The sequence below is a fragment of the Brassica rapa genome, chromosome A03 (genome assembly GCF_000309985.2).
Source record: "Brassica rapa cultivar Chiifu-401-42 chromosome A03, CAAS_Brap_v3.01, whole genome shotgun sequence".
NCBI lineage: Eukaryota > Viridiplantae > Streptophyta > Magnoliopsida > Brassicales > Brassicaceae > Brassica > Brassica rapa.
In genome coordinates, this window is record NC_024797.2 from 8,554,378 (window position 1) to 8,579,653 (window position 25,276).

Consider the following 25,276-nt stretch of genomic DNA (forward strand, 5'->3'; position numbering starts at 1 on the left):
TTGCCTGTCGTCTTTAATTCAAAGCTTGAAACTTCCATTTTTGCAGCTGATATTGTTTCGTGGAGTTGTTAACTTGTTATGTGTATATATATGTTGATCACAAGCTCAAAGCTTTAGTTTAGTACCCGAGGTTCGAATCGGACTCGTCGTTGATCACAGTCTGGTAGATCAAACGATCTCTCTCTCTACCCAAGGTACTACGTTTCAGTTGATTTAGATTAAGTTTGCTGAGTTGCATTATGATTTTGATGATGATTAATGAGTTTCGATCTATCCTTCTAGGTTCTGCACATGTTAGATGAAAATATTATCTTAAGGCCTCTTATGTGAATTGAATAACGCGTTGCTTTGCTTTTGTTTCGGAATCCACTCGTTGGAGCTGCCTCTCGGGTCGTCTTCGTCCTACGGTGAGAAGATTTTGGGATCTAGCATAGAGGTGGCTCTTCTCTTGTTGTTTGTTCGACATAATTGACTGTTTGTGGTTACAACATCATGCAAGTGGTTACAACAGCGTCAGCTTAGAGCAGATAACTTTATTATTTATATTTGGGAGAGTAAACAGGTACATTTACTTAATTAACCACAACATTCTGCTGCTTCCTTGTGCACTTTTTAGAAAGTGGTTTACCACAGAGTAACTCATTTCCAATGTAAATGGACGGATCTTTAAACTTCAGCTGCTTAGGTATGCTCCCCTCCAGTTTATTGTAAGAAAGATTCAGCGTATGGAGAGAAGATATCGCTGCCAAGCTCTGAGGAATAGCACCAGAAAACCTGTTACTTGATAGATCAAGCGTCTCCAGGTGACCAAGTTTCGAAATATTCCCGGGAATGCTTCCCGCGACGGAGTTTCTTGATAAATTCAAGATTCGAAGGTAAGTAAGGTCCAAGATCCCAGCTGGGATTTCTCCATACATGTTGTTTCCGGAAAGATTTATGCTATCGCGTATCTCTTGGTATTCATAGTACTCGTCGACGCTTTTACCTTGCACAATGGCTGTGAGATTGCCGATGCATTTTGGAACCGGGCCGGATAATTTGTTTTCTGAGAGGTCCAGAATGTGTAGACTCGGGGCGCTGCATAGATCATCTGGGATTTGACCATCAAAGGAGTTACTTGGCAAACGAAGCATGGACAGAGAAGACAGCTTACTTAGCCACGACGGAAGTTTCCCAGTCAGCTTGTTTCCTCCGAGATGAACGTGTGTAATGCCAGAGCAGTTCTGGAAAGTGTCTGGGATATTACCTTCCAATGCATTCTGGTTCAGAAGCAAGACGCTGAGACGAGGCAGCACGCAGAGAGACTCCGGTATTTGGCCTGATATGCTGTTCTCAGACGCGTCGATTTCGTAAAGCTCGGATGAAGGACGCCAGCATTTTGGGAGACTACCGGAGAAACGGTTGTTTCTTAGATTCAGGGTTTCCAGTCCGGTGAGTTCACATAGAGACGATGAGATTTTTCCGGTGAAACTGTTTTGAAAGAGTTTTATGTTTTTCAATTGTGGCATCAAGACATGGATGTCAGCTGGAAGAGAACCCGAGAAGTTGTTCTGGTAAAGATAAAGCTCTGTTGCGTATGTTGTCCAGCGAGGGAAAGGGCCTTGGAAGTTGTTGGAGCTCAAATCAAAGGCTGCTAAATTTGGGAACACGAGATTTTGAGGTAACGTACCTTTGATTCTGTTGTTTTCTAGATACAGTTCAGTTACACCAGCAGCTATTATGGAGAACCAGCTGTGGGGTATTTTATCCGCAATCCCAGTGTTCCTGAGTGTGACGGAGTTGAGTTTGTTTTGTACTTGAAGCCACATTGGAAACGAAGGGCCGATCTGGCAGTTCTCGATTCTGATAAGCTCCAATCTGAAAGGAGGAACCCATGTTGATGGCACCTTAAAGACGAGAGATCTGTTTGCTTCAGTTGCGAGAGTGAAGCTTTTCAAGCTTCTAAGATTGACGAAATGAGACTTCAGCAGAACACCTTCCCACTTGTTCTCCATCAAGTTTAGATCCACAAGCTCCTCAAGCTTCCCCAAGCTTTCCGGGATCTTCCCGTTCATGGAGTTGAAAGAAAGATCAAGTTTCTTCAGTGACGCCATGTTTCCTACAGAGGAAGGGATCGAACCAGTGAAGGAATTGCCTGTAAGTTCCAGAATCTGTAGATTCCTCAACGCGCCAAGCGACTCAGGCAATGTCCCCTCTAAACGGTCGAACATTAGACTGAGAGAGAGCAAGCTGCTATTTCCTTTGTTCTTGGACAAGGCGTCAAGAAACCTGTGGATTTGACCTTCGAAAGAGTTTTCAGAAAGGTCAAGATGCTTCAGCTGAGGAAGGTCTCCAAGAACCGCTGGAATTTCTCCCGAGAGTTCATTCTTGGACAGATCTAGCGTCTCTAGAAGCTTCAGCTTCTTGAATCCGGGGGAAATCGTTCCCTGGAGACGAACCGATTGGAGGAAAAGCTTTCTGAGGCTGGTGAGATCAAATAGCCAGTTGGGTATCGGTGAAATGAAAGAGTTTCGAGACAAATCAAGAACTTCAAGAAGCTTCAGATTCGCAGACGAAGAAGGGAAAGAGAGAGGTAAGTTCCAAATCTCACAGCTGAACAAATGCAACTCCTTCAGCTTCTCGAGTCTACTGAGATCCTCTAACCAGACTTCACCAGCACCTCTCAGACTCACAAACCCCATGTTGAGGTAAGTCAGTGAAGAAGAGAGACCTGAAAGCCACCCGAGGTTGCCTGAACGCAAATTTATGGTGAACAGATCGTCACTAAACGTCTGAGCGTACAGATCAAGAGACTCGAGCTTCGACAAATTCCCAAGACTGGCAGGAACTTCACCGGAAAACGATGAGAAAGAAAGATTCAGGTACCTTAGACTAACGATGTGGCCTAAAAACTCGGGGATCTCCGTGAAGTTGAAATCATTTGAACTCAAGTCCAGATAGCTCAAGAACTTGAGACGGGTCAAAGAAGGATTTATCATTCCCCCCAAGCTACCCTTTCTAAATTCACCATTACGCCTAAGTGTTTGATTCGGGTTTCTGAGATCAATCTTGATGACGTAGCTGGTTCTGCGGTCGCAGCCAACGCCGCGCCATTTGCAGCAGTCAGGTCCGGACCAAGAGGAGAGTCGACCAGAAGGATCAGTGAGTGATTGTTTGAAAGTGAGAAGAGCTTGGCGCTGGGAGGATATACATTTAGGACTATTAGATGCTGATCCCAAATCAGGTTTTTTGAGAAGAAAGATGAAAACCAGAAAGGAGAAGAAGAAGCTTGGCCTGAGCTTGAGCTTGAGGTTCATACTTCAGTTTGATGTTGTTTTCGTTATGCTCTATTCATTTTGTCAAATGTTAATATATAGAGATGTGTTGAGAGTTGACGCAGACATGTTAGACCATCAGTACATGTATATATTTAAATAGACCACCATTACATGTATATATTTAAATACGAATATGGACACGTGAAAATTAGCTGGTGTGCATGGAAGTAAGTGCAGCTCGATATTGGAGCACCATCAAAGGGCTCGTGGTGATGTTTCGTGAGAAGGCCACTCCTTAATTTAATAATAATAGCCCTGTTCGTTTGGTTGCCGCAGGTTTCGGCGTCAGCGGCGGCAGCAGCGTCAATGAGGACAGTTGTTGTTCGTTTCGCTGACGCTGACGCTGCCGCATATCATATCGCGACCGCAGGTTTTATCGGCGTCAGCCGCAGGACGCAGCGTTCGGACGCTGCCGCTGCCGCCGGTTCCTGCGTCAACGAAACGAACAAGAGTTGACGCAGAATGTTGACGCTGCCGCTGCCGCCGGTACCTGCGGCAACCAAACGAACAGCCCTAATACTAATAAAATGTGGTTATGAATATATATTTTCTTAGAACATTTCTTTTTAAAATGTGGATCTTGCCTATTACTCTCACCGACACAAATTTAATATAAGTTCGAATATGTTTGGATGCCTCTATGGACATTTAAAAGCATTCAAATTTAGTTTCTTTCGGGACTACGGCAGTTTCATGGTCAGCTTGTTGGAGAAAAACTTCAATCCCAACTGTCCTTATGACTTATCCCACCATACTCCTCATTGATCGCGGAGGTGTTCGAGAGTTTCTGTTGTTGTTGTTTGTGGGCATTTCTTGAATCATACGAGACTTCTTGGACTGTTGGTTAATGTTATGGCGGACCTGACATCAATTATGAACTTAGAATCGATGAAATTTTTTAGCCCCTCAGTCTTATAAAAAGACAAGTTTAAACAAGTTTTTTTTTTGACAAGAATCAAAATTCTGTGGCGTCAATCTATTATTCTGAAAGTTATATGCAATGCAAAAAATATAGAGAATTTAAATATGCAGTGCAAAAACATATACAAAAATTTTAAAATATGCTATATGCAATGCAAAAAATATACAAAATTTAAATATGCAGTTGAATCTTGTTTGGATTATAGTATGTGTACAGTTATTTTTTGTCAAGAATCAAAATTTTGTGGCGTCACTCTATTATTCTGAAAGTTATATACAATGCAAAAAATATACAAAATTTAAATATGCAGTGCAAAAAACATATACAAAATGTGCTTTCATTGAGAGTTGAACTCAAGACCTCCCGCTTACTAAACGGGTGCTCTAACCAACTGAGCTATGAAAGCTTTTGGACATTGCATCAACAAATCCTAATATATTTCATACAGAAATTCTGATTTGTTTATTGATAATAAAGAAAGGAAAAACTGGTTGTATTTGAACACTGGAAGAGACTATGGACTCAAAGATTGTAATCTAGATCAGTTCATGGAACGCAGACTAGACTCTGTTTAGGAATCAATTGTACTTTTACTCCTTGCTTTCTTTCTTCTGTCTCCATACTCTGTTTCATGTTTAAATAAACCCAAGAAGAAAGCGATGAGAGCACTTGGAATCGTTACAAGGAGATTAACATTTATATAGGTTTTCCGGTGTTTGGATGGACCAGGGACAAATACAGGTGGGATCATGTTCATGTGGATCCGTTGCTATGTGAGTAATGTATCGTGCTTGTCCCAATGCTTCTACTAGAAGAACTGTTGTCATCCCTTTGAGCGCACCAAGTCCGTTTTCCACTTCATTCAAACGCTCTGGAACGCTACCGAGTAAGCTACGTTTGGATCAATATCTGCGTACTTCTGCATCATACTCAAGGACAATGCCATCAAACAGTATATCAGTGTGATTACTCACGTTGAACCTTGTTAACCTAATGGGTATACTGTAGAGAATGGTAAGAGTAAAAGATTAGAAGAATTGTATATTGACTCTCATAATGATAAAGCTTATACATAGATGTACAACTTATATATGAATATAAGAATATAAACGTTAAGCCTAGTTTCTTTAACTAAATATATACATATCTCAATAATAATATTCACAATTATGTTTTATATCTTCATGATTCTCAATATACTATCTAACCCTCCATATGCAAAATACATAACTGCAACTGCTCGGAACACGCCCTATGGTTTCACTCCACAAGGCAAGACAAATTCGAGGTGTCAGCCTGGATAATGAAGTAACAGATACTGATCACCCAACATTTTATATAACATAGAAGAATGAATGACCGTTACAATTGTAAAAATCTCGAATCAGACAAAAAGTGGTAGCTTGCTGTGGTATGCAGAAGGAATTCAAATAGCCAAGAACTCATATTCTACCGCTTCTGTAGTCATGTTCATCCTCATTTTGTTGCCAAGATCGGTTACTACAGAACCAAGGGCTTCAAACAGAAGATGAGACATATCTGCAACTATAAAAGTATGCATCTGGTTCCCAACCGTAATCCAACTGTATTTCGGCTGTTTCTTCAACTCTCTCTTCTTCATCTTCATCTTCATCTTCATTCTCATCTCTACAGCTTCCTCCCCTTTCCCACTCGCCGAATATAGATTAGACATCATTACATAGGTCCCAGCATCATCCGTACCTGTTTCTATAATCTTCTTCGCTACCTCCTTAAAATACTAACTTCTCCGTGAACATTACAAGCGGACAAGAGCGCTCCATAGATGGGAAGCAACCATTGTTTTGAAGAGTTTGAATTCCAACGAAAACTTATCGATATAATATTTACTGCATACGTCTACTATAAACTTTACTTTGGTTCAGTAGTAAATTCGTTAGCTCGTAAGACCATCATTATTGGTAAGTGTCCTTATTTGTTTATTTTTTTCGATTAAAAAAAAATTAAAAACGAACCAATCACGGGCCGCCACGTGTCCGTGAAGCCCGCGAACAGTACAAGGACCAAACTAAAAGACTTCTTATTTAGGGACATTTCCCTTCGATTTTGGTGTTTTTGTAAGTCCCTTCCCCTTAAAGATTGAACCAAAAACCCCAATAATATTGCTCTAAAGTTACTTTGCAAGGGTTTGAATCACTTAAAAAAAAATTTCAAAAATAAAAAAAGTTGAAATGACGTCGTTTTGGAAATTTGAATGTTGACTCAAATTATTTTAACAGTTGACTAACAAGGTAGTAGTATCTTTAGTTACGAAAACAAATTCGGAAAGAAAAATTTAAATCTTAATGGAGTTTGAGTCGTATTTGATACTGGATTATTGTTGAGGTCGTATATTGGCATCAGGTGGTATTTATATATTAAGAATAGTACATTTACCATGATAGCTTGTGACAGTTCACCTGTATCTTCGCCTGGAATATTTCGAAAAAGCTTTTCGTTTCTCCCAAAATTAACTTTAAATTTTATATAACGAAACCAAAATTCTCTTTTTGTAAAGTGTACGATGATTAATTAAAAAAATAAAACTATAGAGTGGTAAATTAACTAACATCCAATGGCTGTCGAGGGAGATGACGTAAGCATCTTACGTGTGTTTATGAATAAATCCTAAATTTGGCTAATGTCCAATTATATTAGTTTTGCAAATTTGCAAAATAACTATCTAAATTTCCGTCCAATAATTTGATAAAGAATTTATTAATAGTTATACATAAGTTTTGAATTTCGAATCGCAGATAAAATGATAGAAGTACAACGCAATTCTCATAAAATTAGAATTAAAAAAAATATAATTACAGTACAGATAATAATATCTGGCAGAACGAACGCACAATAATATTATTTTCTCAAACGAAATTAGAGAAAGAAATTAAAGGACTCGTCGTCGTCGTCTCCTCCTCCTCCAACTCATCGATCGTCAAACCCTCAGTCTCTCCTGGTAAAAAACCTCTCCTCACTCGCCTTCTGTGTTTGATCGTTTAGCTCTCGAAGATCTCTGGATCCGATGTTTTTTTCCGCTTGAATTTCGTGTGTATCTTCAAATGATACTCAGATCTTGCGTTATTCATAGTTTCAGCTGTTTTCATGCTTGATCGGCTTCGTTCTAGGTTGTTATCTCAAGTTTTGCTTCCATAGTGATTGTGTTTTTAGTTCGATCTGTTGATCAATCGATCGATTTTCAGTTCAGCGATTCGAGCTGTGTAGTGCCTTTTTACTGAAGAATATGTTTGATGATTTAGTAAACTTCTATTTCAGGTACATCAATGAGAGTCTGAGTTGTTCATGTTCCAAGTTCTATTCTGCAGCCAAAGCGTTGGATGTTTTACAATGCGAAGATTTCACTTGGGCTATGATATGTGGACTCCAAGCGTCTGTGACGGAGCTGGTGAACTAGATGGATAAAGATAACATGGATCAAGCAAAGGGTTATGAACACGTTCGGTATACTGCCGCCCCTGACCCTAGGAGTGAGGGGATTGGCTCTATGAATCAAAGGTTTTCTCACGATTCTTCAACTAATGTTAACATGAATGTACGACCTCCAGATTATGCTATTCCCACCCCTGCTCGGCCAGTTCTGAACTACTCCATACAGACTGGTGAAGAATTTGCGTTTGAGTTTATGAGAGATAGGGTGATTATGAAACCGCAGTTCGTACCCGATGTGTACGGTAAGCCGCCCAGTGGTATGCCTGTTTCTGTTAATTTAAGTGCTATGGGGATGGTTCTTCCGGTGTCAGAGAGTGGGTCTAACACCACGGTGCTTAGCGCAGCAGAGAAACGCCATACCTTTGAGCAAGAGAGAAAACCTCCTGCTAGAAAGGAAGATAAGAGCTACCATGAGCTGGTCAAGTCAGCCCCGGTTATTTCTTCAAGAAATGACACTGGTCAGAAGGTTCAAAGTCTGGTTTCTTCTAGAGCTTCTGATAGCTCTTTGAACCAGGCAAAGTTCTTGTGTAGTTTTGGTGGTAGAATCATACCGCGCCCCAGAGATCAGAAACTTAGATATGTAGGCGGTGAAACGCGTATCATACGGATTAGCAAGGATATTTCTTTCCAAGAACTCATGCGTAAAATGTCAGAAATGTTCCCTGAAGTACGTACCATTAAATATCAGCTGCCAGGCGAAGATCTTGATGCACTAGTCTCTGTATCTTCTGATGAGGATTTACAAAACATGATGGAGGAATGTACTGTGTTTGGTAATGGAGGATCTGAGAAGCCCAGGATGTTTTTGCTTTCAAGCAGTGATATAGAGGAGGGTCAGTTCGGTATGGAAGCTGCAGAGGGTGATTCTGAGGTTCAGTATGTTGTTGCTGTCAATGGGATGGATCTTGGTTCACGTAAAAGTTCCCTTGGTATAACTGCTCCAGGGAACAATTTGGATGAACTACTTCACAGTAATACTGACAGGGAGATCAGTCGAGCTGCCACAGAACCAGCAGTAGCTTCGGTTGCTCCCTTGGCTGGTAATGAGTCTTTGTCAGCGGGCCAAACTTCTCAACCCGTGGCAGGTTTTTCTACTGGTAATGAACCATTTTCACAGCCTTATCTAGGACAGCAAGTGCACTTCACCGGACTTGGTAACCACCAAGTTTACACATCAGCTCACATGGCAAGCATCGGCTATATAGATGAGAAGGGGTCTGCTCCGTTGCATGTTCAACCACAGCCTCATTTTATTCCTTATTCTGTGAATCCTGAAACGCCTCTTGAAGTTGTGGCGCCTCACTATCCACATAAACCAGAGCAAGGAGTTTTGCATGATGAGCAGATCTACCATGTACAAGATTCAGAAGCTTCAACAAAAGAGGCCAAAATGAGAAGAGATGACTCGTTTAAGAAGGTAACTGATCCTGCTAATGTATCTACTGTCGGGACCAGTCTTCCAGCAAAGGAACCAAAGCTGAGGATAGAATCATCAACTCCAAGGGTCAGTGAGTACTCTGTTTCCTCTACGTCTGATTTGAAAGTCCCAGATCACGTCCTGAAGGAAGAAGCCCCGGTTTCCACACAAGTATCCGATTCAACACCAAATCCAAGTACCTCAGCTTGTCCAGAGAAAAGTGGTAGAAAATCCCAGGATCATGTTGAGAATAATCTTTCAGCAAAGGAGCCAAAGATGAGAAAAGAACAGTCCACCACAAGGGCCAGTGAGTATTCCATCTCCTCTGTATCAAGTGATTCTATGGTCCCAAATCACACCCTCAAGGAAGAAGCTCCTGTTTCCATGCAAATATCCAACTCAACACCAAATCCAAGTTCCTTTTTTTACCCAGAAGGAAGTCTTAAAACACCTCAGGAATATGTTCCGAAAACGGCTGCCTTAGATACAGCAAATGAAGGCATAAAAATCTATCAGGAGAACCAATTTTCTCTGCCTGGGAGAATCTCTGGATCGGGGCTTGTTACTTCAGATGGTGATTCATCGAATGTGAGTAATGTCGACCAGCAGGTGCTTCATAAAAAGGTTTTTCATTCTGAGCGCATTCCACGAGATATGGCAGAAAGTAAACGTTTGTCTAAATCTGATGATTCCCTTGGTTCCCAATTTGTAATGGCTAAGTCAACTTCAGATGCATTCCTACCTATTAGCGAATCAGCTGAAACTTTTCATGAAGCTAATATGGAGTCCCAGAATGTTCATTCTAGCGCACCAGTAAGACCAGCTCCTGAAAGCCTCTGGACAGCGGAGGGTAATATTTCACAATTTGAAAAAAGGAACTTGGAGCCGAACGCCCCAGAGCACGTAAGTCAGTCAGAGGCTTCAGATAAGGCTGTTCCGCGAGGACACCTAGAGAACGGGGATATTGTTGTTGATATTAATGATAGGTTTCCTCGTGATTTTCTTGCTGATATATTGAAAGTGAAAGAGTCTCTAAGCTTCCCTGGATTAGGGCCATTGCATGGTGATGGAGCTGGAGTGAGTGTAAATGTTCAGAATCTTGACCCTAAAAATTGGTCGTATTTTCGAAATTTGGCGCAGGATGAGTTTGAGAGGAAGGATCTATCCCTTATGGACCAGGACCACCCTGGATTTCCCACTTCCCTTACTAATACCGACGGAGTTCCTATTGATTATAGCTACCCACCATTGCAATCAGAGAAAATTGCTCCAACTCGGTTAAAACCACAAATCCACTTTGATGAGAATATCCAGCCGCATGTGTCCACTACTGCCGTGGCTGATTCGAGAACAGCAGACACACAAGAAGATTACGGTCAGTCACAGTTCAAAGGTGCTGAAACCACAGATGCAAATGTGGTAAGCTTTTTTGTTTTCAACCCAAATATGAAAAATCTAATAAAATTTAACTACCGGAAAAATACATGTTTCAACTAATATATTTGGATATGTAGAATACTGGAGTTCCTCTTATTGACCTTGTTGCTGAGGACAGTAGCCACAGGTCTCTGCAGGTATGCTATGCCTTAGTTAGTTTATGGCTTAACATGTTTACTAGGTGTTGCATTTAACGCTCTCTTTTTAACCAGATAACATGTTTACAACCCAAGTACCAAAAGGATTTTATATTTTATCAACCAAGTTATGACTTTCCAATAAATGATTTAGCTGCCTTTCTATTTTTTGGTATTTGTCTGTTATTGTTTTAAGGAATTTTTTAGAAAGATCACAATGTACGCTGCTTATAGACTAGACTAAAGTAGTGCATGTCCCCATTGGCAGCCGAAACCATTGGAGCTTAAGAATTATATCGTCAATCTTGCTCCTGGTTTTCTCACTGATTGTGTCCATTTTATTTTTGTTTCAGGTCATTAAAAATGATGACTTGGAAGAACTGAAGGAACTAGGTTCTGGTACCTTTGGAACTGTTTACCATGGAAAATGGAGGGGTACAGATGTTGCTATCAAGCGAATAAAAAGGAGCTGTTTCATTGGTCGTTCATCTGAACAAGAGAGACTGGTAAGTAGATTTGATATCCCGTGGTTCTCCCAAATTACATTATTTGTCTGCTTTATGGTCAATAGAGTACTGCTAGAAGACACTACTACTGTCCCCAGAACAGAGCCGTTTTGCTGTTCTTTTTTCTCTTGCATGAAGCGGCTGTTAGATGCTTGTTATAAGCACGAATTTGACATCTCCTATATAGTATAGTTTTACTAAATTTGTCCTCCACTGCAGAATAACGCTTCTTACTATCCATAAAACCGCATTAGTTTAACTGATTTTCATTTTCAGTAACCAATGATTGAAAATTTCAGACCTCTGAGTTCTGGCATGAAGCTGAAATTCTTTCCAAGCTACATCATCCAAATGTGATGGCATTCTACGGCGTAGTGAGAGATGGGCCAGGAGGGACTTTAGCTACAGTGACAGAGTACATGGTCAATGGATCGCTTAGACATGTTCTGCTCAGCAACAGGTAATTATTTACACATCTCGTTGCTATTCTTGCTTTCTAAAAACAACTTTAGATGTAAACCAGTTCACATTTGGGGAATTACAGGCAGATTGATCGACGTAAGCGACTCATCATTGCAATGGATGCAGCTTTTGGAATGGAGTATTTGCACTCAAAGAACATAGTGCATTTCGATTTGAAATGTGACAACTTGCTTGTCAACTTAAAGGATCCCGCCCGTCCGATTTGCAAGGTAATTTTCTTGGACAGTTCGTTATGTAACATTGTCATATTGTTTTGCTTATGTGATAAGAGAGAGGATGGTTTATGCAGGTTGGTGATTTTGGTCTGTCAAAGATAAAAAGAAACACTTTGGTCACTGGTGGTGTAAGAGGAACCCTCCCTTGGATGGCTCCCGAACTACTTAGTGGCAGCAGCAGCAAAGTTTCTGAAAAGGTATGTAACCCAATGCTCTCACACTAGCGTTGGAAGATGAATTCAGTTTCTATTCATTTAGTTTCACTGCCCTTAAATGATTTTCAAGTAATGTTTCGCCTTCATTTACAAACAGGTCGATGTGTTCTCTTTCGGAATAGTTTTGTGGGAAATTCTTACCGGTGAGGAACCCTACGCCAATATGCATTACGGAGCAATCATTGGTAAATTGCTGTCTCTTCTGTCGTTTACTCTCCGCGTTTCTTTTCTTACCAAACAAGGTTGAAGCTTAATCTGTTTTGGTTGTCTGAATCTTTCACCTATTGTAGGAGGCATAGTGAACAATACACTGAGACCAACCGTGCCAAGCTACTGTGACCCGGAATGGAGGATGCTGATGGAGCAGTGTTGGGCTCCTGACCCATTTGTTCGACCTTCCTTCCCAGAGATAGCCAGACGTCTCCGCACCATGTCCACCTCTGCAGCAAAAGCCCACGCGGCCAATCACCAAGTCCACAAGTAATCTACTATATGTTCATTATTACCGGTACGTAATTCCCTCTTGTAAAAGTTTGTGTATAAAAAACATCGCTGCGTCTTCTTTCGGATTTGAGAGTGTTGATTTGTACAAGAAGTCCTAAACATGTATCCATATTTGTATAGCCATTATTATTATTATTATTGAGTGTAAGTAAATTGGTTTTGGTACGATGACATTGCTCTTCTTCTGTAATTTTGAGTTTTTTTCTTCCAATGAAAAAGCAATCTAGTAAATGCATGATTTTTGGTATAATAATTTTATACAAATGTCTTAAGATTTATTCATTTTTACTGCATGAAACTAGTACACCATCAGCCATTTCTGCATTTTGTAGTTTTTAAAATTTATTTCGTCCAGTTTAAAACTGAAAATTATTAATTTTGTGTAATCAAATATGAATTTATAAAGTATATTAGTTTTTTATACATAGAAAATCTGACCGACATTCAAAAGGCTCCCTTGAGGAACATTGAAGATTACACTATGTTCTCTACAAATCTTCCTTAGAAACGCGTACACATAGTCAATGGCTATCTTCTTGTAGAACCTCGCTTGCCTCCTAGCTCGAATCACCGTGTTCCCCATTATGTGCACCACTCCCGCATCCCTGCACCTATTTATGAACTCCAGCTCGTCTACTCCACCGCTTATATAATGAGGTTGGATGTATTAAATGGTAATACCATTGCTTATATGCGGAAGGTTTACTCGTAGCCCACCTGCAACTGAGGGAAACACTTTAATTTATGATCCAATCACTAGCTTTGGGAGCACTCATATGTTCAAGTTGCATGTACTAAGGCCTTGATTGTTTCAACCGTAAGATTTAAACTTCATTTTCAAGAAACATAACAGTTTTTTCATTTTTTCATTAAAAAAAGTCAAAGGTTCGATCGTGCGACGGATTACTTGGAATGATAATTGATTGTTTGTTTATGCTGTCGATGCGATGTCGTGGCCCTCGTGGGTTCATTGGTTCGAAACTCTACAACGAAAAGTTTGCTGTAAAGACATATCCTGATGACTGATGTAAAGTTGGACAAACGTTTTCTCCTTTCCACCTTCTTCTTTCAACAAATTAAATTAAATTAATAAAATTAATTGATGTTTCTATAAAAATCTTGATTTACATTTCAATCGTTCTATAAGGTTAACGATAAAACAAATCTTGTTACTATGATATTTCAAGTTTCCTTTCCAATTTAATGATCTCATCATTAATTTAAAATATATTTTACGTTTTGATGATTCCACCATATCATCAAACTTTTTATGAAGCTATATATATTTTTTTTGTCAACATGAAGCTATATTTTAATGGTGAAGAATAAAATAAAAGTAAGTTAAAAAAATTAAGAAGGAAATAAAATAAGTTGTGTTTTTACCTTTTACTTTAATGTTATGTAGCATAAAAATCGAACGGTGAACCTGGAATTCGATTCCCGTTAGCCACCAGATAATTTAACATTGCATTTATGGGATCTACGGAATAGTCGCTAGATACTGTAATTAATTCAAAAAAAATTCTTTGGCATGTGCATATATATAGATTGAAAATATTTGATCTTTTCGTTTTTCTCGTTTGATTGGTACATTAGTAACATTACTAAAAGTAGTAAAGCGTATAACATTTTAATCCAATTTACTAGGTTAAGACTAGCGCTTTGTGTATGGTGAATGTATTTTAACGATAACAATATTACATATTAATAAATAGGTTGCAAAATATATAATTATAGGTAAAGATCTACGTTTTGCGCAAAATGAATGTGTATATATAAAATAATTAAATTAAATTTATATTTTAATTTTTAATTTTTTTATTGGACATTATATAGAAAATTTATAATATGTAAATTTTAATTATATACATATATTACATATAGAATGATTTGGTTTGTGAATTATATATTCAATTATCTTTATCTAATAGAGATGAGACATGTGGAACTTTGAAGATTAGATATGTTAATAAGTTGTTAATAAATAATGATGGGTTGATGAACTGTTTAAATAATCGTTGGACTTTAGCTATGTCAAGAGCTCACAGATTTAGTGGCTCTACTCTTTAAACTCATTTGGTGAAGTAACATATACTCGTATCTTGGTTGTTTTTATATAATTAGCTTAATGTCTAATTTAAATATTAGATATTAAATATATAACTCTAAAATTCTGTTACATAATCATAACTGAAAGTGCCTAATGACATTCAAATAAGTTAAGAAAAGTGCTGAGCAAAAAGTGCTCTATAGTGTAATAAAAACTCATAATGTAAACCTGAATGTAAAAAATTCAAGAATATATCACATTCAAAAATGTGAACCGTGTGATGTTGTGTAAAGAATCGCTGCTGACCGCTAATATTAATAAATCAATATCATGAACACGGACGGAACATGACTTGACTGTTTGGTTTGAGAATTTAAATTTATATATCGAAAGTTTAATGGTATTTGTTAGACTATAAAATGATTTTTTTACGGGATTACTTGGGATAAGAAATTATTATTCGAAACTTTCAAAGACTAGTACAACTAATGCTTATTTAATTTGTTTAATTGTTTCTCGTTATCCTTGAAATATATTTATTAATAAAAATTATATAAACAACACTAATGTTCTTACAAATATTATTATTTAAAAAAATATAAATTATGTTTACATATAAAATTTAACAAATCATATAAAAATATAAGTAAAAATTAATAAAAGTACAAGTAAAAATTAATAAAAATATAAGCAAAAATATAGAAACTTTAAGTAAAATATATTTTTTAAATGGAGATTTTTTTATTAACAATTGATTTTAGTAAATTATGATTGATTATGGTGAATATATTGGTGATGATATTAACAAATATTGCTATACAATTAATTTTATAAAATTATCTTTAATAACTATTAATGTATTTGAATTGGTTAAAAATCTAATGTAATAATTTATATTATATATATATATTTATATTTATATATTTATATATGATTATTAAGAAAAATATAAAAATATGTTGTTAAAAGTTTGGTTAGGGTATATAAACATGTTGGACCGAGTAGAAATGACAATTAAAATGTTGATTGTAAGTAATTAAATATATCAGATGTTGAATTCTTATTATTATGTATACATGTATGCAGTAAACACATTAACATGATTAATATGCAGAATCAAAACATCGGGGTTTGGTGGCTCGGAGTGATCCTTGAGCACGGCATCCTAGAGCCCCTAGGATATTGGCCTGTAATACTTTTTAACCGCCTAAACGATTACGCAGAACGGGTGGAATGGGGTAGTGAAATCATCAATCAGGAAAATCTCGGTTGGCATACCACGATCGAAATGGGATCCGGATATATGTCTGACAGCGTGTATGGGAAAGCCGCCTATATGCGGAACCTAGAAGTCGCATTGTCGGCAAATGTCTTCAAGCCGCTCGAAGACCTCTTCGTAGGATCTACTCACCCAAATTATTACCGATCAAAGAAGTCAAACAGTTCTGCGTTTGGGGCCAACTTCTATTACGGAAGTCCTAAACAACTCTTGCTCGCAGTCCATCTTAAGTTGCACTCGTCTCTTGTTTATATATGTTTCGCTGTGTGTTTTCTACTCTAGTTTCTTTTGGTTTGTTTGTTGTATTTTGTTGGGGAGTTAATATGTTATTTTGCTACATGTAAGAGTTTCTTATAGTATGAACGTCGAGACATATATTTTAACTCTGATGTAATAATTGGAAATGGTCTAATTTCTGGAATGAACTTGACCAATCCAACAGAAAAAAAAAAAAGAAACCGGTTTTGGAGACACAACAAAGAAGATGAGAGGTTAACCCTGTTTGGTCCTCAATACCGGCGGATATTAACCGGTTTACTATATATGCAACCGTGTATAGAACCAACAAACCAAAACTAACTTAAATAACGGACAAAAAAACGTGACGGCAAGGCTCGGATCGGGAAGCTATCATGGTGGCAGAATGTGAATGTATATGGGAGTCAAATTGGTCTTGTGGATTTATCCATTCAGTAACTGCAAAAATACGCCTCGTTTCACATCCGAAGCTATTGAATAGAAACTCATTAGTGATTTCCAAATAAACCAAAGTTCCCTAATCCCTTTCGTTTCTTCTACTCAGTTAACTTGTATTCATCTCGCATATCTTTTCATCTAAACGTATGCTTAATTTCTTCTTTATCACTCTCTAAAAAGCATTTTAAATTGTTACTTGCAATGATGAAGTATCGAACAGTTGAACAGTGACTAATTAAGGCTTAAAATTTTACAGTGAGTAAGACACTATCTCAAACACTGGCAGAAAACAACTGAAGCCTGAGTTGTAATTCACTTTTTATGACATGTGCAGAGTAACAATGAGGTCAAAAAGAATAGCTGTTGGGTCCGTTTAAAGTGTAACACTCTAATACTAGTACCAAGTACGAGAAAACTAATGGAATCTACAAGCAAAGAAGTATTTCAAAATCTATCTTCCTTACGAATCTGTTACCAATGCTTTTCCAAACCGAAAAGGTTAGGCCACTTGAGGTGGATATCTCCTTCTGTAAGTCTCGGGGCCAAGAAGTTGAGCGAGTTCAAGCTCCTCCACAATCTGATGACTCTCACTCAAGAGACAAAGCAAATTTGGTTATACGGAAGTGACTAGACCAGTTTGGTTTGTGCATAGACATGAGCAGTCTGGTTCAGTAGAATTTCTTAAGACAAGACGTTTTTCACGGTTACTCATTAGCTTGATGAGTGGTAGCTTCTGTGAGACTTGACGCCAGATCTCCTTCACTGCTCCATTTGGGTTATCATAATCAAAATACCGTCTTACCTATATGCCCCATCATCATTCACGTGTGAGAAAACGTCTACTTAAAAGAGGTTAGAAGTTGAATAAATAGAGAAACGTACCTGTTTCATCTCTCTTTGATACTCAAGAACCTTCTCGGTTCCTATTTTCCTCAGCATCCCAACCAAGAACCCTGGCTCCAGAGCTACACCGGCCTCGACGAAAATCGAAAACTTTCTGTAATCAATAACATCTTCAAAAGGCAACTCGATGCTATCGCTTACAATGACGGGCACACACAAGCTGACTATAGAGTCAAAGAGTCTGCATGCGGATGGAGTGTCACCCGCAGGGTTTAGACAGAACTTTGAAGTATGCATTCCTTTCGTAGCCGCTCGTCGGTTCTCTCTTGATTGAGTCCCATGTTTGATGGTTACATCTTCTTCCTTCTCAAGTACTTGGAATAGCAAATCACGAACTTTCCCGCCCTAAAGACAGCCAAAAAAAATAAACAGACAGAATCAAAGACTCTGGTTCCATAAAAAGACAGCAACTCATATTGTTCGTTTTGCTGACTAATCGCAAAACATTATAAATATTTTAGCGATTTAAAATTAATTGTAACTAGTCCTGCTACGGACAAACAACATTTGATTGTAGATCATAACGACATTCAAACGAACATGCCCATTGATTTAAACTTACATCTTTGCGATAACGATTCCCCATGAAGAAGAGCAACGTGTTGCGAGACTCCACACCAATCTCTCCAGTGAAGAGATTAACCCTATGAGAGTAAGGTATCACCACATCTTTAACGAACGATCCTTGATCAGGCCTAAGCCTCCCAAAATCCGCCACGAGGAGAACCGCGTTCTTGACCCGGTCCAAGATCCGATACAGCGCGTTCGGATCCCCCGCGGGAATCACGTGATCTCTCCCTTTGTTCCTCCTCCACCACTCTTGGCTCTCAAGCCAGTCCACCAACTCCTCCTGCATCTTCTCGTCGCTGTAACCCGACCCGGGATCCACGGGTCGACCCGCGTTCACGATTAAGCTGAGGGAAGAGAACACGGGGACGTAGAAGAGATCGGCGTCGGCAGGATCCGACACGCGGGTGATCGGAGACCCGGGTCGATCCGTCTCGGGTCGGTTTAGATCCGAGAAGAGGTACCACTCGTGCATATGCTGGTGACCCGGATACTTGAGCGCGGTGACGTCATCCTTGATTCCGCCGCGGACGATTGCGTGCTGCTCGATTATGCCGTGAGTGAATCTGTTGGGGAGATCGTACATGTAAACTTTAACTTTGGGGTGAATCGGAGCACGTGGTTGTTCATCTTCTTCGCGGATGAGATCGGAGGAGGAAGGGAGGGAGGGGCTGACGGAGGCGTTGAGAATGACGTAGATGGCGATGACGGAGACGACGGCGATGGCTGCTCGTTTGAGGAGGGATGATTTACGCGCCATTGTTGGAAGCTTGTGTTAAGGGTTTTCAGGTGAGAAGAGAGATTGAAGAAATGTAACTTAGCAGCTCAAAGTCAAAAGACTTGTGAAGATGACTGTCGTGATTTAGGTTCGGTCCAAATCTTCCATAACAGATCTCTTGTTAATTTATTGTTATAGTAATTTTTAATACTAATTTATTATTTGTTTCAAAATATAGGTAATTTTCACATTTCAATACAACTTTTACACTTATTAAATATTGTGTGATCAATGAGATAATGCAATTTTTTTATAATTGACTAAAAATATATATATTAAATTTTTTAATAGTAGTGTTTTAATTAATTATATTTTTTTTGGTAAAAATAATTAATTCTATTTTGAAACAGAAAAAGTATAAAATAGTTTTATAATCATCAATAAAAAAATTATCTGTTTTACTCAGATGCACATTCTAAGCATACTGAGATGGTTTTATTTGCACTGATGCACTTCTATTCGTACAATGGTTATCTTTTAAAAAAAAATCAGTAGTCTACGAGGGCGACTGGTTTTCCTGCTACCACCCGCAAATGCAGCTTTTGCGGTTGGTAGCGGTTGTCGGCGGTTTGCAACAATCACTCAAATCGCTATAAACCGCTTCAAACCGCTCTGAATCTCATAAATTCAAAAGCTGGCTCCAGTTAGTGTTTGCGGTTGCGGGCGGTTGCGAAAGGGTAAATTTTTTTTCTTTTTTTAAAACAATATATATACAAAAGTAAAAATATTTAATAAAAAATTAAAATTGAAATTATGAAAATATTAAAATATATCTATTACATTTTAATTAATATTATAAAATTTTATAATAAAAACAATTTCAATAAATTTTTAAAATTAAAATTATAACTTTCTAAATATAAATTTTATATTTATTATAATTTTATGATTTTTGATATTTTTATAATTATATTAAATGTAAATATTGTTAATTTATTATTTGATTGTTACCGCGTTTGGTAGTTAACTAGTCATAAGTCACCCGCAAACGCACTTTTAACCGCAGTACCAGTCGTACAAATCTCCTAAAACCGCTAGAAACCGCAACCGTCAGCATCCACAAACTCCCGCAACCGCTGCGTTTGAACCAGTCAGGCCCTACATTAATTGATGACTATATCTTCTGTGGAAACAAAAATCTCAAACTTTCTGATGTAAAAACATTAGAATTCATAATTAAATCAGAGCTTCCACAATTGTGCAGTAATTATCTAAGAATGTAAAAAAAATCAGCAAATATTGCTAACTACAGTAGAACCTCTGTAAATTAATATTCGGTAAATTAATAATCTCTGTAAATTAATAAATTCCGTCAGTCTCAACATGGACCGGTTCAAAATTTGACACGAATCAATAAAATAATAAGATAATACTTTTTTAGAAAATACTATGTAAGTATATGGTCCTATTAAAAATATAAATTAATAATTTATATATATACATATTTTATATAAGTAAGAATATATTATTATATTGTTTGCTTTATATTCACACTAGAATTATCTTTCTATTTTCTTAACACTTAATATATGTTTGATAGATTTAGTAATATTATATCTAAAACTACATTTAAGTTCTATGCAATATTTTTTATATAACTAATATACTCAATTGTTTTTATTTTTTTATTTTCTTTGTTTATTATTTTCAAAGTAACAAAAATTTTATGGATTTTTAATTAATAAAAATATTATTATTTGTATCCAGGGTATTATATAAAATTATATAAAATGATTGTAGATGTCAATAAAGATAATTTCAGAGGCCTTTATATATTTTCAATAATTTTATATAATATTATTTTTATGCTTTTTTAAACTTATTTATTTTTATGCTTTTTCAGTCACATATTAGTCAAATCACTTTTGGATTAGTTTCAAAATATGGAAAAGGGTATTAGTTATTGAACAATCAATTAGAGAGTTTGATAAATTAATATGTCCCAATTATATGTTGAAAAATTAAATAAATAGAAAATTGAAGTTTTATGAGGTAAAAAATATATGGTGTCTATTAAATTCTATTTTTGTTGTTTTAACAGTTTTGTAGGCATTTTATACGGACTCAATATTCTATCTTTAGAAATAAAATTTAGTTATATACAATAATATGACTAGAGGTACATACAAAATTCAAGCAATAAAGATTCAGTTAAAAATTTTAAAAAAAATAAAAAAATCATTCAAAAATAAAAGAAAACATGTCTAAGAGTGAAAATATTGTTTATTTCATTATCTATTTAGTGATATTTTTGGTGGTTTCAACAGGTAATTTTAACATAGTTTTTGAAGTATCCCAAAAGCATGTCTTTGATTTGTAAGCATGATGTGTATTACATCTGGGCATTCAGATTTCGAAACTAATTCAAGTCGGTTTCTATCAGTTCCGGAACTTTAGGTTTATAGATATTTGAAGTCAAATTGGAATTTATAAATTTTGGTTGGGTTTGGGTTCAGTTTCCACATTGTGTATATTATAATATTACAAGCTCTAACCTTTTGCATTCAAAAGGTTTTTATTAGTCATCAATGATTAACACAAAACAAAATTAAAAAAAATTATAGATGCGTTTGGTTTATGGTGTTTACAATGTACAAAATTGATCTATATATGTTTTGTCATAATCACTATTCCAACAGAGAAAATAGCTGCTGAAAAACTGGACCGTGATTGTCAAGGACAGCCACTCCTTGTGGCACCGCCAAAGATTTGTGATAAAAAGAGTGAATGTGACCGTCATTGCAAGGCTCCACCACTTAATTTTGTAAGAGGCGCATGTGTCATTCCCAAGAGGGCGAGTACCAAAGTTTGCACTTGCTATCGGAACCAGGCTGATTGCAAGGCACCACCACGCTGAAGAGAGCTACGGACTTGACCGGTCAACAAAAAAAATATCGGTTTATAGTTTTCTAATAATTTACTTACTATTTTCTCTGTTTATAAATATTAATATTTAAATATTTCACTCATATTAAGATGTAAAAATAAATTATTTTATTAATTATTCATTTTATTTTATTTTTTTGTGACATGTAACTATCGTATACTGATATAAACCAAGAGTGACATGTAAAATTTTCGGAAAATAAAATAAAAGGAGAATAAGTTTTTTTTTTCTTTTAACACTACTGAAATACTTCATTAAACTGGGGGACCAAAAGGTCAAAGTTAGGGGAGTAAAACCCCAACTGAAAACATAAAAGCCAAAAATATGAATGAGGGAGAAAAAACAAATGCGCTTGTAGGGTGGTTGAAATATTTTTTTTTTTGAACAAACAGGGTGGTTGAAATATAAGTTTCAGAGCTTTGACGAAATGAGGATAAGTCCATAGTTTAAAAAAAAATGAGGATAAGTCCATCATACTCGGTAATTCTTTAATTTCAGAAAAATAAATAAAAACTATGGCTTATTTGCTAAATAGCCAAAAAAAAGGGAAATTAGATTTATAGAGAGAAAGTAGAGAGAGATAGGAAGAGAAAGTAGGAGAGAGGTGGTGTTTTTAGTTAGTTAGTGAATTTTATTTTTTTTTATGCTTACTGGGTGCAATTTCCCTAAAAACTAAGATCAAAGATGATTTTGATGGCAACAAATAATTACCATTACCTCTATAAAACTATAAAAGCTTTTAGGTATAATCATTGCCAATTATCTTGGAATTAAGGTGTGAAACAGTATGTTTCAGAGCTTTGACGAAATGAGGATAAGTCCATAGTTTAAAAAAAAATGAGGATAAGTCCATCATACTCGGTAATTCTTTAATTTCAGGAAAATAAATAAAAACTAAGATCAAAGATGATTTTGATGGCAACAAATAATTACCATTACCTCTATAAAACTATAAAAGCTTTTAGGTATAATCATTGCCAATTATCTTGGAATTAAGGTGTGAAACAGTATGTTTCAGTTAATAATTAGTGTTTCTTACGCTTTTGCTTATGTCATCCTGGCGATTGCCCAGATTAGTACTTTCCTGACTAGTGTGTGTTACACAAGAATTTCATATTTCAGTATTTGTATTAAGAAAGTTCGTGTTTTTTTTTTCTGAATTATACAGAGGTATCCTGGTTCCAAAGAAGTGATTCAGACTAGTCACGTGTTGCCACGTGTCGGTCCTCTGTTCCTGGCGAAGCCGAAATGTTAATTTCCCAGTGGCCGGGATTCGAACCCATGTGACGGTACTCACAGTTGTAAGCCCTTTACCACTAGAACTAGAAACCCGGTTGAAAGTTCTTTATAAGGCAGCAAGTTTTTATATGCATATAGTTTCAAGTAAGTCTACATAGTTTAAAAATCAGGCATGAACATAAAATGAAATGGGTTTTCTGAGAGGTTCTACGTATGCTGATATGCAGGGTAAAATGATGAATTCAGTTTTCGAAAATGTAAACTACATTGATGAATTAGGGCTGTGAACACAGGAAACTTGTATTACAAGGCACAACTCGTGACAATTGAGGCTAAACAAGCTTGGCTTCCACAATAAGCAAACAATGGTTCCAAAATCTTTCCCCCACTGTGCACATGTCATTGCATCATAGATTTTTTTTTTACTTTTCATATTAACTTTTGAGGTTTCATACGGTTGGTACAATCTAGCCACCTAACTTTTATCCGTTCCTATGAATATTCCATTAGATTCTTCTTTATACTCACGAATCTTGGATCAACATTTCTTGAAAGATATGAATTATCCGTCTCTTAGACTCTTGGTCTTAGCTATAGATCCTTCTTTATAGAGCCGTGCCCAGGCAAATCATCAGTAGTCACTTTTAACATGCCCATTTCCAAGTTAGACATTGTTTCAAGAATCGGTTCTATCACTTGTCCTAAAACGGCAAAGAATGTTTACTTTGTAGTTCAGCTGAAGTAAAGAGACCAAGTGAGAAAACAAAGAGTCATAACTTCATGAAAGATCAAATCAATGCAACTGCCAAAGCTTGTTATTTTCTACCATTATTCAAACAATAGAGAGTTCAAAAACATAAAAAGAGAAGCAGAGATGGAGATCTTCAGGATTTTCTTGATTCATCCATGTTACATAGATCAAGATTTCATTTAAGAAAACAACAATCTATGTTGCAATGGAAACTTCCAGAAGAAAAGGAAAAAAGAAAAGCTCAGTGCTTGGCGTCTTCTTCTTCGCAGAACTTGGAGTACTTGTCAGAATCCATCAGCTTCTTTGCCTCTTCTGCATCACTCAGCTCCACCTTTATGATCCATCCATCTTCATACGGGCTCGTGTTCACCTGTGAATCCCAACAAAACAATCTCAGCTCGAGACCACTTAATCAAGAACCCACAATGTTTAACAATCACATCAGCAACCAGTGAATCAAGTTTCTCAAAGTTTAAGTCTTTCACATGAGCCAAAACTTTCCAAGAATCAAATGAACTCACCAATCCAGGGGACTCGCTCAGCACCTCATTGACTTCAACCACCTTACCGGAGACTGGAGAATTGATATCACTGGTAGCTTTCACACTCTCAACCGCTCCAAAGCTCTCACCTTGTGACACGGAACGTCCCAAGTCAGGCAACTCAACATAGACCACATCACCCAAGTGGTCCTGAGCGTGATCCGTTATACCAAAGGTTGCTTTGTTCCCATCAATCTTCACCCATTCGTGTGACTCAGCATACTTCAGATCCTTCAAAACAACTATAAACAAAAAGGGACCAAAAAGAGAATAACCAAGTAACGTTAGATGGCAAAGATTCAAACTTTTCAAAAAGAAATGGTCTCAGAACATCTTGTTTCAGACAAAACATAGTTCCACAACAAACCCACTCATTACATCACGGTACCGATCTTACAAAACAACCAAAGATCAATACTTTCAATAAAAAAACAATCTCAGATTCAACCATCAGAGAGAGAGAAACTGAATAGATCATCAGAGAGAGAGAAACGAAACAGAAGGAGACAGAGATTCACCTGACGCAAACCCTCGTTGGGCGATGGAGATCCTTAGATGAGAAGCGACTCTAGAAGCCCACAAGAATCTTGCAGCCATTTTTTTCGTGGAGATCTCGAAGCACAGAGAAAACGCAGATACGCAACAACAACAGTCTGGGAGAGAGAGAGGGAGTGCACTCACCGACCGGCTTATTAATATTATTATACTCTTTACGAGAAAAGGGTTTGGTGGCTTTGCTTTTCTTTTTTTTTGTTCCATAAAATATCACTTTCTGATATGATTATGCTCGTGGGCCAATTTATTTTCAACAACCCCACTAAAGCAACATTTGTGGGATTGTGACACTAGACCATATATTATACCAACATGAATATTTTTTTTTTTTTTTTTTTAAATAATATAGATATATTAAATCAACCCGAAATACGGGAATTCAGATTCGGTTACAAGCTCGATTTGAAC

The 25,276-nt window shown here is 37.0% G+C and overlaps 4 protein-coding genes, 1 long non-coding RNA gene and 1 other non-coding gene across 6 annotated transcripts; 2 read left to right on the forward strand and 4 right to left on the reverse strand.

Moving 5' to 3' along the window:
- Window positions 1–518: 518 nt before the first annotated feature.
- Window positions 519–6,769, reverse strand: LOC103857555 (receptor-like protein EIX1). The gene has a single exon (XM_009134760.3). It carries the CDS (start codon window positions 3,294–3,296, stop codon window positions 573–575), a length of 2,724 nt encoding a protein of 907 aa, XP_009133008.1. The 5' UTR covers window positions 3,297–6,769; the 3' UTR covers window positions 519–572.
- On the reverse strand, window positions 4,572–4,645 carry TRNAT-AGU. Its single transcript has one exon. It is a non-coding gene; the product is annotated as a tRNA-Thr (tRNA).
- A 247-nt stretch (window positions 6,770–7,016) lies between the features above and the next one.
- LOC103857556 lies at window positions 7,017–12,794 on the forward strand. Its single transcript, XM_009134761.3, has 9 exons — window positions 7,017–7,216; window positions 7,534–10,543; window positions 10,639–10,698; window positions 11,052–11,204; window positions 11,504–11,664; window positions 11,749–11,896; window positions 11,977–12,099; window positions 12,215–12,302; window positions 12,408–12,794. Exons 2-9 carry the CDS (start codon window positions 7,673–7,675, stop codon window positions 12,599–12,601), a joined length of 3,798 nt encoding a protein of 1,265 aa, XP_009133009.1. The 5' UTR covers window positions 7,017–7,216; window positions 7,534–7,672; the 3' UTR covers window positions 12,602–12,794.
- Window positions 12,795–16,881: 4,087 nt separating this feature from the next.
- LOC103857557 (probable arabinosyltransferase ARAD1) lies at window positions 16,882–19,390 on the reverse strand. Its single transcript, XM_009134762.3, has 3 exons — window positions 18,112–19,390; window positions 17,529–17,894; window positions 16,882–17,448 (listed from the first exon to the last, which is right to left on the reverse strand). Exons 1-3 carry the CDS (start codon window positions 18,874–18,876, stop codon window positions 17,260–17,262), a joined length of 1,320 nt encoding a protein of 439 aa, XP_009133010.1. The 5' UTR covers window positions 18,877–19,390; the 3' UTR covers window positions 16,882–17,259.
- A 1,115-nt stretch (window positions 19,391–20,505) lies between these two features.
- LOC117132766 lies at window positions 20,506–22,005 on the forward strand. Its single transcript, XR_004456308.1, has 2 exons — window positions 20,506–21,161; window positions 21,534–22,005. It is a non-coding gene; the product is annotated as an uncharacterized LOC117132766 (long non-coding RNA).
- Window positions 22,006–23,797: 1,792 nt separating this feature from the next.
- On the reverse strand, window positions 23,798–25,087 carry LOC103857558 (glycine cleavage system H protein 2, mitochondrial). Its single transcript, XM_009134763.3, has 3 exons — window positions 24,832–25,087; window positions 24,293–24,555; window positions 23,798–24,141 (listed from the first exon to the last, which is right to left on the reverse strand). The coding sequence occupies exons 1-3, from the start codon at window positions 25,070–25,072 to the stop codon at window positions 24,013–24,015; spliced, it is 633 nt and encodes a 210-aa protein (XP_009133011.2). The 5' UTR covers window positions 25,073–25,087; the 3' UTR covers window positions 23,798–24,012.
- Window positions 25,088–25,276: the final 189 nt, after the last annotated feature.